The sequence below is a fragment of the Carya illinoinensis genome, chromosome 2 (assembly GCF_018687715.1).
Source record: "Carya illinoinensis cultivar Pawnee chromosome 2, C.illinoinensisPawnee_v1, whole genome shotgun sequence".
Classification (NCBI taxonomy): Eukaryota; Viridiplantae; Streptophyta; class Magnoliopsida; order Fagales; family Juglandaceae; genus Carya; species Carya illinoinensis.
Window position 1 is genome coordinate 12,990,266 of NC_056753.1, and position 12,821 is coordinate 13,003,086.

The following is a 12,821-nucleotide window of genomic DNA, read 5'->3' on the forward strand; positions in this document are numbered from 1 at the left end:
AGTTCCTAAGTCATTTCCTCAAGGAACGATTAGTTTAAAGTGCAAATTCATTCATATCGAAGATAAAATAAAATTATTAACTAAGGCTATCTACAAAGATATTCACAATGAGAATTGATTCTTGGATATTAGCAAAAATACCCTCATTTCCTTTTGCATAAGATAGTGAATGAGTGCTAAAAATATACAAGAAAAGTGAATAAAATGATGTGTTAAACACGAGTGGCGAATGAGAAATATTTAGCTAACATATAAGAAATTTCCGCTCTAATGCACCTTGACGCTACTTCAATCGCTTCCATACATTAAGTGGATTCGTGAACATGCATTGATTAAATTATGATTATCCTCACTTAAGAAGCTAAATCACATTCATCAATGTCATCTAATCCAATGTTTCCAAGCAATAAAAGGAAGTTCACGAAACTTACGTTCTAAGGGACATTTCATCAAACACTATGTGTGCAAATCAAAAAGCCACTATTTTCCATTCAATAAAGTTCAATCTAATCCCAAAAAAATTACACTACTTAGACTAATCATCACCAATGGAAATAATCCAATGCACATCCAAACAACCCCAAACAACCAACGTAAATCAAGCAAGAATATGCTTGAAGGTAACTGAAAATCACTGGAAGGAGAATTGCACACTATCGAAAATGACCCAAATACAATAACTGCTGAAAGTTTTCGGCTGAAACTGAAAGCAAACTAAGTGAAAACAATTTAAATGTAAGTGCAATGTAAACAAATGCTAGAATTAAACACAAGGCAAGGAACTGTAAAAGCTGAAAACGTAGAAAGGAAAATTGGGTCTTCGGAAGTCCTCGTGAACTCTCCAGCCAAAGCCAACTGATTTTCTCCCATCTCCTTCTATTTTCTCTCATCTTTGAGGTAACAAAAGAGTTTCCTTTCTATGCACACAAACCAAAAGCCCTCGAAATGGAGCAAGTGTATTTTTTTCTTCTGCTATGTAATCGTGAATTCCCTTTAGCAGCAACTATGTTTAGAGCCTTTTTACCTTCAGTAATCGTGTGTCCTGGAAAAGCAAAAATGTGCTCTGCTACAGCGTGGAGTGAAACACGTGAAGTGAAAAGCATGGCTGGATTGTGGAGTGCTTTCCGTAAACTTTGAAAGTGCAGCCTTAACCTAAATGAACTGTGAGGTGCAGCGTGATTTCTATTATTGCTCTTTACGCAGGCATGGAGTAGGAGTTTCCGAAATGAAGATGATGCAGGAGACTTCTGTTTGAGTTGAAGAGTCAAGGTCGTAGGGTCCACTTTAAGATAAGCCAGCTTGTAGAGTCAAAATGCATCCTCCCTTTTCTGTGTGATTTACAAGTTGTGCTTTAAGTTGAAGAAGAGTCAAGGCGGGTCCACTTTGAAGATAAGCATGCGTCCCTTTTCAAGCAAGAAGTTGTGTTGCGAGCCACATCCAAAGCTTTCCACGTAGAAAGCTTGTTGTCCGCATGTTTGAGAGAATTGGTGTTTGGTCAATGGCTCTTTACCCATTCAAAAAGCTTGTTGTCCTAAGCTGTCCACACCTCGTCCAGAATGAAGAGATATGCTGCGGGGTCCACGTTCAAAAAGTCGAATTCTCAATTAATGTTTTTTCTGTATCTACGTTGAAGAATGAGTTTTCCATAAATTGACTAAGGCGTGAGTGGTGTGATTAAATTCCGTATGGAGCAGATGGACATTTCGTAAGTGTGCTTTTTAGTAAATGCCTTTCCCTTTCCGTAAGTGCCTTCCATACATTGTTGTTCTATGAAATATCTCAAACCACGTGGTGTGAAATGGATGATTTTCAAGCAAGCAATCCTCTTCTCCGTAAGTTGACGCAGGGGTCGTATGGTGGGGTGCATGCCGGGTCCACCTTCATGAAGCTTTTGAAATTTGCAGTGTGAGCTTTGAAATTTTTGCATGGCCACCTACATATATGCACAACAATTAACTTCCTCAATTTCATGTAATAAATTAAAGATTAAGATCATAAAATTATATTGTTATTAGTTGAGTTAAAATTGATTTATCGAGGCCCACCTCAATCAATTACTAGTAAGAAAAGTGTGATTAACTCGAATTTAAGTGCAAAATAATCACAATATTATATAGCTCAATCACTTTCACACCTCAATGATATCAGCAAAGTTGCACACAACTTTTGGTGGGAGCAGCAAGACAAAGAGCATAGGATCCATTGGTTGTCTTGGAAATGGATGGGAAAATCTAAACTAGAATGGGGCATGGGGTTTAGGGACCTCGAGGCATTTAACAAGGCTATGCTAGCCAAACAATGCTAGAGACTTATTCAGTACCCCAATTCTCTTACAGCCAAAGTAATGAAAGTCAAATACTACTCAAGCTCCACTTTTCAGCAAACCAAATTGGGATCAAAGCCCTCCTTTATTTAGAGGAGCTTCTTATCAGTAAGACACCTAGTGGAGGCTAGCTCATATTGGCGGATAGGTGATACTGTTGATACCTCCATATGGAAGGACAAATGGATTGCTCACCCTACTCTAAGCAAACCCCTAAGCCTTGTCAGGGTCTTGGATAGTAATGCTTCTGTCTCGAACTTAATTGATCTTGCCTCTAAGCAGTGGATTATTGTCACAACCCCGCCCTATCATGGGTGAGGCCGTAACCCCGGACCTGCTCTTTCCCTATTATATCTGTATATTATTATTTTATGCATATTTTTTTTATAAAGTAAAATAATACGTGACGAGCTCAAACGCATCACGCATGTACTCTAAATTTCTAAGCTAATAAAAGAGGAACACTTGATAGGGATTCAATTTAACATTCATTCATCTAACATAACCAATTTTAAGTAAAAAGGGACTCAGTCCCTATAATTCATACAAAAAGGAAGTTAAGTTAAAGTATGAGGGGTTACCATCACCCTATCATAAAATTTACATTGTACCCGAAGGTACATTGTTTAAAGGTTAACTCAAATAAACGTCCCCACATGGGACCCATCCTCAAAACATATAAATCATAAGCCATCACCAAAAGAACCAAACCAACAAGGGACTACTAAGCATCGGCCCCTCCCTCCTAAGTAGTGCCCGGCTCCTCAACCTCTCCATCAATACCTAAACGTTTAAAAAATAAACAGAAAGTGAGTCTAATACTCAGTAAGCAGTACACCATGCTGTTAACTTACTAAGTGTCTAATATTTTCTTTTGAAAACATGCATACATAAACATTTATTGATTTTGACGATGCTTTTATGTATAAACAGTTTAATAAATAAGTCATACTTTCATGCATAAACTTTTAAGCAATATGCATAATATTTACTTTCATGTTTCATTTTCCTTTGGCCAGCATACTATTACATCCTGTGTGTTGGGATTAGCGGTCCTTTGGACCTGGACTCCACTCGTGGCCACAAGTTAGGAATTCCTTTCAGTCAAGGGGCAGCACTGGATGCACTACAAGTACTACTTACCCGGCATTGCAATCTGCCCAGTCCTTTAGTACCCGTTCCGTTCATATGACCGTTACGTATTTTCATACATTAACCTTCATTTCATTTCATTTCATTTCTTTCTTTGCAGTCAAACATTTTCATTATCTTTCTTAGTTCGATGCATAAGCATTTATTTTGGAAAAAGGGCATTTCATGTCATGCTTACATATAAGTAAGGCATTAGTTATATGAGAGAGCATGTATGAAATCTCATGACCTAGAATCTACGTGCATGCATTACCATATACACATACACACAATTATATAGGGTGCTTAACATGGGCTACCGAGAAAGGCTTGTACATAATATAAATTCATTTACCCTTCTTTAAAAGAACATTTGAGAGAGAGAGAGAGAGAGAGAGAGAGAGAGAGAGAGACATTCTTTCATGAGAGAACTTTGTGTAAAAGCATGGTCATAGTTACTTACTTCGATACGCCTCAGTACTTCCAACATCAATAGGTTCTATTCTAATAAATAATAAGCATGTTAATACTCATCCAATATCCTTTAGGCCTCCCTTTTAAAAGAGAAAGTCACGAAGTTATAACCTAATGCTCTTTCTACCCTTAGCGTTAACCCAATGACCACTCCTCACCTCAACTTACAAGAACAATAAATTAAACATTAAGACATGCTAGCTGTCTATGGAAGGCTATTTTAAAAAGCTTACATGAAGAATAGTGAAGAATTCATAGGCTTTCAGGCAAGGTCTCTTTGGTTCAAGCTCACTTGGGTTATGGACATTAAAAGATAAAAATCTGAAAATTTCTCAACAATGGCTAAAAATAGATTTAGGCATCTCAAGTAGGCTAAACAAACTTAGCAATCATGCCCCTTTTAAATCAACTCGTGGTCCCTCGTTATAAAAAAGTTAGCTTATCAATATTTTAGACTCTTGGGTCAGGTAGAATTTAACCAAAAACGGGGAACAATGTAAATGAGTTGTTTTTACATCAAAACCTGGCATGGCATGGACTTAGGGGCACTTGGACAGCTTTGCATATCATGATATATCATGCACAATTAACCTCCTAAACTCAAACCAGCCATGCTATAATTTAGTCACACAAGCCATATTTAAATAGCTTAGATACATAACCCATTAAACTTAGAGTAGCTTAAAGTATATCAAAATTATCCATTAAGCAACATTAAAACCTTTAAACACTCAAGCTTATGCTTTATAAACTCAAACCAGCCATGCTATAATTTAGTCACACAAGCCATATTTAAATAGCTTAGATACATAACCCATTAAACTTAGAGCAGCTTAAAGTATATCAAAATTATCCATTAAGCAACATTAAAACCTTTAAACGCTCAAGCTTATGCTTTACCCATTTAACACCTTTTAAAAGCAAGATTAAAACCCAAGCAAAGCCTCTAACCGAACCTCTAACATCCCTAAAAACAGATTACTAATCATCCTCTTGCAACACACATAGCACCAACATATGTAAACTAGCCTCACTTATCATCACCTATGATTAAACCAAGTTTAATAGCAACATAGCATTTTTGAATATAGGAAAATACATAGCGTGACTACTTTAATAATTTTAGTTTAGGCAAAAACAGAGCATATATAATTATTTGCAACATAGGGATTTATCTACAAGTAAGATACAAGTTAAAAACAGTTTAGTTGGCCTCCAAAATTAAACTAGAACCAAATGGGTCGCGCTAGGGTTTTTACCTTTGGTGAATTCTTCCCAAAGCATGAAAATGATGAAGAGGAGAGGTGTGTTCAGCTTAGGAGACTAGAGAGAACACTAACCCTTGGCTGGAAACCCAAAACTGAAACATCCATGTAAGATAAATAATGAAATTCGAAACTCAAATGTAAATTATACTAGGGAATGAATCAAGAGCATCTTACCTTCAAGATTTCATCTTTTAGAAGATGAAAATAAGCTTTGGATTCCAAGCTATGAGCAAACCCAAAAATGGGTATGGAAGAAGGGGTATGGCATGGCTTGAGGAGGAAGGAAACTGTTCCTTTCTTTCCTTGGGGTCACACGGTTTGGAGAGGAAAAAGGAAAAGCCTTGGTTTCTTGAGCTTGAAGATGAAAGGAAGAAGAAGAGAAATGGAGAAATGGGTATCGGCCTGGAGAAGAAGGAAGATGACTTGTTCTTTTCTTTTGGCTAGGTGACTGACGGATTGAAGGGAGATAAGGGATTAAATCACTTTTAGTCAAAGCTTGCTTTGGAAGCCAACGGATTCAAGGGATAAGGACTACATCACTTTTTGGTCAAAGTCTTGTTTCACAAGTTTAGAAAGTAACCAACTGTTCAAAGAAATAGGGGATTAAATCACTTATAGTCAAAGCTTGTCTCATAAGCTAGGAAAATGAATGCTGGAGATTAAATATAGGGAGATATTTCCTTTACCTACTCATCCTATGTTATGGGAAGCTTGGGCCATTTATTGAATAATTAAAATTAGAGGGCTTAAGAGAAAAATATTGTAAAGTCTTAAAATCATGTCTTTAATTTCTTTTAATAACCCACATAAAAATAAAAACACACCCATCTTAAAATAAAATAATAAAATAATAAAAATATTTATCTTAAAAATATTTAACTTAAAGAATAATAAAATGACGTAAGGGCTCGCATAGTAGGACTCAGGTATTACAATTACCAACCTGGTCAATGATATTTTTGAACCAACAAAAGCTGTTATCATACTCAAGACCCCTCTCAGCCTTCTTAACAGCAGGGACAAACTCATTTGGAAAGGCTCCAATGATGGCAACTTTTCTGTCAAAAGTGCCTACCACTTGGAAAATGAAAGGATCTGGTCAGAGAAGGGACAAGCATCAACCAGTAACTCCTACAACGAAGTGTGGCAACAGCTTTGGTAGCTCAAAGTTCCTCCTGGGGACAAGGTTTTCTTATGGAGAACTTGCTTAGAGTCCCTCCCAACTCAACACAATCTCTACAAAAAGAAAATAGTGGAGCATGCCTTCTGTCCTATCTACAAGGTGGAAGTAGAAGACAATACATGCTTTTATGGAGGTGTGAGGCTACTAGAGAAGTGTGGAGTGCTTGCTTAAAAAGACTACAAAAATGCTACCTCCCTCAACTATCAATGCTACAGTTATTTGAAGCCATACAAAGGACTATGAATTCTCAGACAATCCAAGAATTTGTGATTGTTGCCAGCAAAATATGGTGGAGGAATTGTTTTATCTTTAAAGAGGAGTTTGCTCACCTCTCAGTGCTGGTCAGGGAAGCTCAAAGCATGCTAGAAATGCTAGCTGAAGAGGCACCAAGCAAAGCTCTTAGCTCCAGCAAATCTTGCATCTCAGTAAATACTTGGCAGGCCCCCCTTGAACGGGTACAAGCTGAATTGGGATGGGGCATTAGACAATATTCAAGGCAAGATTGGACTAGGAGTGGTGGTTAGGGACAATGTAGGCCAGATTATGGCCACTATGAGAAGAAACAAAGAAATGTTCCCAACCCGCTACTTGCTGAGGCCTATGAGCACTACAAGCAGTCACGTTTGGCATCGAACTTGGCCTACATCAAGTCATACTTGAAGGTGATTATCTACAAGTTACTAAGGCCCTTACAAGTGATAGAGAAGGATATACCAGTGCTAGCATGTTTATTTGTAAAACTAAGCAGCTAAGTAAAAGTTTTGCTAAGTAGGAGGTTTCTCATATTAGCAGAAATGGCTAACTTATGGTTCACTTAATAACAAAAAATTCTCTTACTATTCCACAATTGATTGTAACAATAGAGGATACTCCTTAGTGTATTTCCCATCTATTAAAATGCAATGGTTTAAGAGTTTCCCTTTCAAACAAAAATATATATATATATATATATAAATTGCTTACGTGTCAAATTTTTTCAGTGGAACACATAAAAACACGACGTCCGTATTGAAGATAAACTCTTGAAAACAAATGAACAAAAATCTCCCATTCGTAGGGAGGATCAGCATCGTAAGACATATTCCTTATCCTAAAATTCTACTTCCAGAACAAACGTGACACCTTCCCAACCCCAACCGTTAGTTCTCTTCACTGGTAAGGTTGGTTTCCTATATTTTGGACATTCGACATCGTACGTAGCCCGAGCACAACTGGTTGGGAGACTGCGAGTCACGCCACTCTGAACATTCCTCTTCCTATTTTTGAATTTCAGTTGGAGTTCGCTTCTGATGTCTGTTCCTTGGCGAGCTTTCAGCAGCCTCGGCGCTCTCTCAATGCCACACCGTTCTTTCGCGGCGCCTTACTCCGAATTTAGATTTCGTTGTTCTTCTATGGCTGGATATCAAGAAACGTCCACGGAGCCCTTCGATATGGAGCCCAGAAGTGAGATGATCAAACCTAAACGAAGAAAGATGAAGATGGAAAAACCGAACGATTTTGTTCCGAGAAAGGACGAGCAAGAACAAAATAAAAAACAAGGAGAAGAAGAAGAGGAACGAATTTCTATTTCAAAATTACAAGTGCCAAGGCAAAAGTACATCCCCGTTTCAAAGGCCGAGCTGTTAGACGCCATCGTTTCGATGATGTTCGAGTCGCAGAAAGATGGAGATGATTCTCATGAGTTTCTTCTTCTCTCATCGTAAGGCCCTATATATTTGTAGCAGTATTGAGCCATTCATATATATTGGTTTTGCTTGTTTACACAGGTTTTTGAGTTGTCGAGAAAATCCCTAGTTCCCTGATTGTTGGGCATGATTTATCTATCCAAAAAAGGAGATATTAATAATATATGTATGTATGTGTGTATAGGAATACTCGCAGTCCACTTTCTAACTGATAGAATGTGTATACATGCATGGCCACTCACACAAGAATGATAACCAAAAGGAATGCATAGATTATCTCTGTTTTTACATAGCACACTATTTTTTTGTGCCTTCCTTTTTCTGTTTTGGGATTTGTTGGGAGGAATTGGGTATTGAACCGAAAAGAACCAAACGAGGGGAAGATCATCTAAAATCAAATTGATCCCTGTACGTCAGATATAAGAATCCGCTGTTCATGAGAGCTAAGCTCCATAAACTCTCCGTTATCTTCATACGTAATCACACGAAGAGTTGCAACAATTAAATGCATGTTTGATGCGTAAAAGAATCAATAAATAAAGTTGTCGTCCTATTTTTTTAACAATATACTTCTTGTTCTTCGTGGTGTCTTATTCAGGCTTTTCTGAAGACAAGCAATATTGTTGGAGTTTGCCGTAGTGATAATAGTCCTGATCTCTGTCTTGGTCTCGGTCTCGGTCTCGGTCTCGGTCTCGGTCTCTCATTGTCACTCTCAGCCCTGTTTTCTCACTTATAATTCAAGAAACAAAGCCGAGTTAACATTAGTAACAAAAGCAAACAGCGTTCCTCCAATTGCATTTTTGAGACTGCCGCCAAAACCACCCTTCTTGTTGCTAAGAAGACCATTTTTTCAAATCTGCCAGCCCTCTTTAGGTTCCTTTCCCATATAGAAACAATCTCAACCAATTCTTAAATTCAGCTTCACATGCTCTACATCTCAATGAAGGTCTTGTTACTTGGTTGTTGTGAACTAATACTGCTCAAATAAGATTTAACCCCAGCTAATTGGGATAAGGCATGTTGATCATCCTCTGCCTGCTAGCCCTATCTACGATGACATTTCAGGTGTAGTCTTGAACTAATTCTTCTGAACTAAGCTTGAGCTTTATCTAATGAGGGAAAGGTGTGTGTATCCTCTAATTGCTATTTAGCCTAATCTAAAGTCACATTCAATCTTCTTCAACCTCAAGCGTATTATAAAGCATCATTTCATGTATCCTCAATCACTTTCCTAGGGAATGCCTTGTGAATGCTTTTCGTTCCTCATCATTAAATAATTATAAGTTGGGGTGTAAGTTGCCTTCGGCACATTGCAAGCCACATTATCATCATGATAGTGATCTATCGGCAAATAAAATTCCTATTACTAGCTTCTACCTGTCTTTGCATGGAGCTTTTCTTCAATTGTTGTATACATAGCCAATGGTGTCATTTTAAGAAAGACATTATTTCACCCACACAACTCATGCATTGAGTACTTGCTGTACTCAATTCAACTTCTTATTGAAGTCAAGCCTTGATAGATGTTGTTAGGGAGCACAAAATGCATGCACGTTAATCCATATTGATCAGTTTTGACACAAATACACTTTTGGGGACTCGGGTCAAGATATTGTTTGGCTCTACTTGTGTAATACTCTGGATTGTATATTGGAAGGTGGTGAATGACATTCCATGTTGCTTGGGTCTAAGAAGTTCAAACCTATATAATGATTTCAAGAAACGTCAATTATATCCTTGACTAGTTCTTTTGGAGTATGGGCCTAGATGTGGCTTTAGCCTTTCTTGGGTTGTTACAAATAATATCAAAGCCAATCCCAGCTTAAAATGTGGGAATGATCGGTACCACCTATGATGGAAATGGAATGACCCCATGAAGACATCGAGAATTTAAGGGAGGGACATTGTAATACCTTGAATTGTGTATAGGAAGATTGTGGATAAGATCACACATTACTTGAGTGGGAGAAGTTCAAGCCTTTATATAATGATTTCAAAGAGCTCCAATTGTATAATTGACTAGTCATTTTGATGTATAGGTCTAGATGTGTTTTGGGCTTTCCTTGGTCGTTACTTTAAATCCAACCTTTACATCCTATATAGCATCTCCATACATCACTCTTGTTAATGGTTCCCATGATAAGCTTAGAAGCTCGGTATCCACCAAACTTAGTGATTATTTGCCTTTATCACCAAACTTAGTGATTATTTGCCTTTATCATCTATTGTATATGTTCCTACTTTTCCTTGTAGTTTGGTGTTTATTGGAAAACTTACTAAACCCCTTCAATGCTTTGGGTTTTTGTCATTCTATATATATAGTGTACTTAGTTCAGGATGTTAAGACGTTGATGGAGTCATGGAGATTGGAACTGGGCATGAATCGGTTGTCTATCTGTCTTGACTTTGAGCCTTTATCTCTCCAAGCCCTCCAATCTTAACATCACCCTTTTAGTGGCATTGTTTTCTTGGCCATCTTGCCCTTCCTATTTGGAAAGGCCAGGTTATAAGTCTTGAACATGTGTCCTCTTTAGCTTGTGAAGCGTGTTAACATAGAAGACACAATTTTGTTGAGTTGATAGTCATCATTCAAGTTCTTTTAAATTGATGATCACTCGTTATGACATTATTGTTTTTGATAAATGAAATCAAAAGCCTTTTTGGATGCAAATTTCTTTCCACTTTTACTGTCATAGAACATGAATATGCTTCCTTTGTGTGTAACATTCCCTTCCCCTAGGGTCGGGGATGTTACTAAATTGTTTGTTATCACCATATAAGAGATACAACATAAAGCTTTAACACATTTTTATTCAATGAAAAATTAAGTGGAACATGAAAACACCTCATTTTTATTCATTGAAGCCTCCTCCTTTCATATTTTCAATCTAGGAACTTTCTAGCTTGTGTAAATTTCACGAGTTTTCTTGGGATTTCTAGCAAGCTTCCTTTGATGGTTTCCAGTAAGGCAAGAATTATTGATCTAATGAGGGTTATCTGGCTGAAAATGTAGGGCTTCTGCAGTCCAAAAAACCTGGTATAGGTTCTAATTAAGGCAGGTTCCTATTCCTAAAATCTGGTAAAATCAACTCCTTTATGGAAAGTTTTTTTGCTTGCCTATTATAACTGCTCAACACGTTATACAACCAATTAGAACTATAAATCAGTCAAAAAACAGCTGAAACTAGATATATGATGCATATTTTGAAGTTCTTAAAAAAAGGGTGATTTAAGCCTTAGGAACTCGGGTGTATGTTATACCCCATATGATAAGGATAAGGGTAGATGGTGTATGGAATCCCACATTGCTTGGGAAGGAAAAGTTTTCGCTCTTTATAATGTTCAAATGGGGCTCAAATTGTATCATTGACTAGTCCTTTTGGAGTATAGACCATGTGGCTTAGGCCTTCATTGGGGCGTTACAAATGGTATTAGAGTCTATCCCAAGCAGAATTGTGGGACTTGAGCTGTGCCATCTGTAATGGACTAGCCCGACGAAGACGTTGAGAATTTAAGGAGGTAGATTGTGATACCCTATATGATAAGGATAATGGTAGGTGGTGTATGGAATCCCACATTGTTTTGGAAGGAGAAGTTCTTACTCTTTATAATATTCCAATGGAGCTCCAATTATATCATTGACTTTTAGAGTATAAGCCATGTGGATTGGTCCTTCCATTGGGGCAATACAGTGTGACATTTTGTTACTTACCTGAGTACATACTGGATTGTCTATCAATCCTCATCTGCTTTTGCAGCATTAAGAACCAGCATGGCTGAATGCATAAATTAGGATTTGGTGAAGGAACTTGGGCTCGTTTGGATATTGAGATGAGATGAGATAAGAAATCTGTGAGTGGTACTGATATGGTTTGTGAATAGTGGTAAAATGGTCTGAGTTAAAATGTTTGATTGGGTTTTGGGAAAGGAGAGAAAAAGTTGAATAAAATAAAAATATTGTTAAAATATAATTTTTATATGGGATTTGAAATGTGTTTGAGTGATGTTTGGGAATGAAATGAGATGAGATGAGATGATATGAGATGGTTTGAGATAGCTATCCAAATGAGATGGGAAAATATAAACTACAATTGACAACAAAAGAAGGAAAGAAAAAGGTCATACCCTAGGTTGAGTATAGGAAGGTAGTGAATGGGATCCCGTGTTGCTTGGGAGGGAGAAGTTAATGACCTTTATAATGATTTCAAGGTGCTCCAATTAAACATTTACTAATCTTTTTGGATTATAGACTAGGATGTGACCTTGACTTTCCTTTGGTCACTATAAATGGTATAAAGCCAATTCCATTCAGAAGTGTGGAACTTGAACTATGTCACCTATGATGGAATGGCCTAATGAGGACATTAACAATTTAAGGAGGGAGATTGCAATACCCTAGATTGAGTATAAGGACTATGGTGAATGAAATCTTACATTACATTGGAGGGAGAAGCTCTTGTCTTTTATAATGATTCCAATAGATTTCAAGGGTAAACTTGACTAGTTCTTTCAGAGTATGGGCCCATTTGCGGCTTGGTCTTTACGTAGGTCATACAAAAAATCAAATCTCTATTATCGAATGCGCATAATGATTCAATCTTTTCTCACTTCTCCTATTTATACTACATAATACCACTAAAACTTTCCATACAAGGTGCATTATTCTAGGGAAATAATTGGCCTACAAATAGAACTTACAAAATGAAGTTTATAAACTGATGTGGCTCGATATAATACATTAGATTATAAAATTATTT

At 37.2% G+C, this 12,821-nt stretch overlaps 1 protein-coding gene and 1 long non-coding RNA gene across 23 annotated transcripts in view; one reads left to right on the forward strand and one right to left on the reverse strand.

The window, feature by feature from the left end:
• Positions 1-2,816: 2,816 nt before the first annotated feature.
• Positions 2,817-5,623, reverse strand: LOC122295612. The gene is made up of 3 exons (XR_006238185.1): positions 5,371-5,623; positions 5,188-5,288; positions 2,817-3,106 (listed from the first exon to the last, which is right to left on the reverse strand). It is a non-coding gene; the product is annotated as an uncharacterized LOC122295612 (long non-coding RNA).
• Positions 5,624-7,405: 1,782 nt separating this feature from the next.
• LOC122300135 overlaps positions 7,406-12,821 on the forward strand; it is a 55,396-nt gene continuing 49,980 nt past the window's right edge. For 19 of the 22 annotated variants that reach the window (XR_006239918.1, XR_006239917.1, XR_006239919.1 and 16 more), the window contains exon 1: positions 7,412-8,078. Coding sequence is in view for 16 of the 22 variants with exons in the window: in XM_043110569.1 (XP_042966503.1) it covers positions 7,669-8,078 (410 nt within the window). In the remaining 6 variants the exon portion in view is untranslated. Of the gene's footprint in view, positions 8,079-12,821 lie in introns of all 22 variants that reach the window. The other 3 variants (XM_043110563.1, XM_043110564.1, XM_043110574.1) reach the window with 3 other exon arrangements.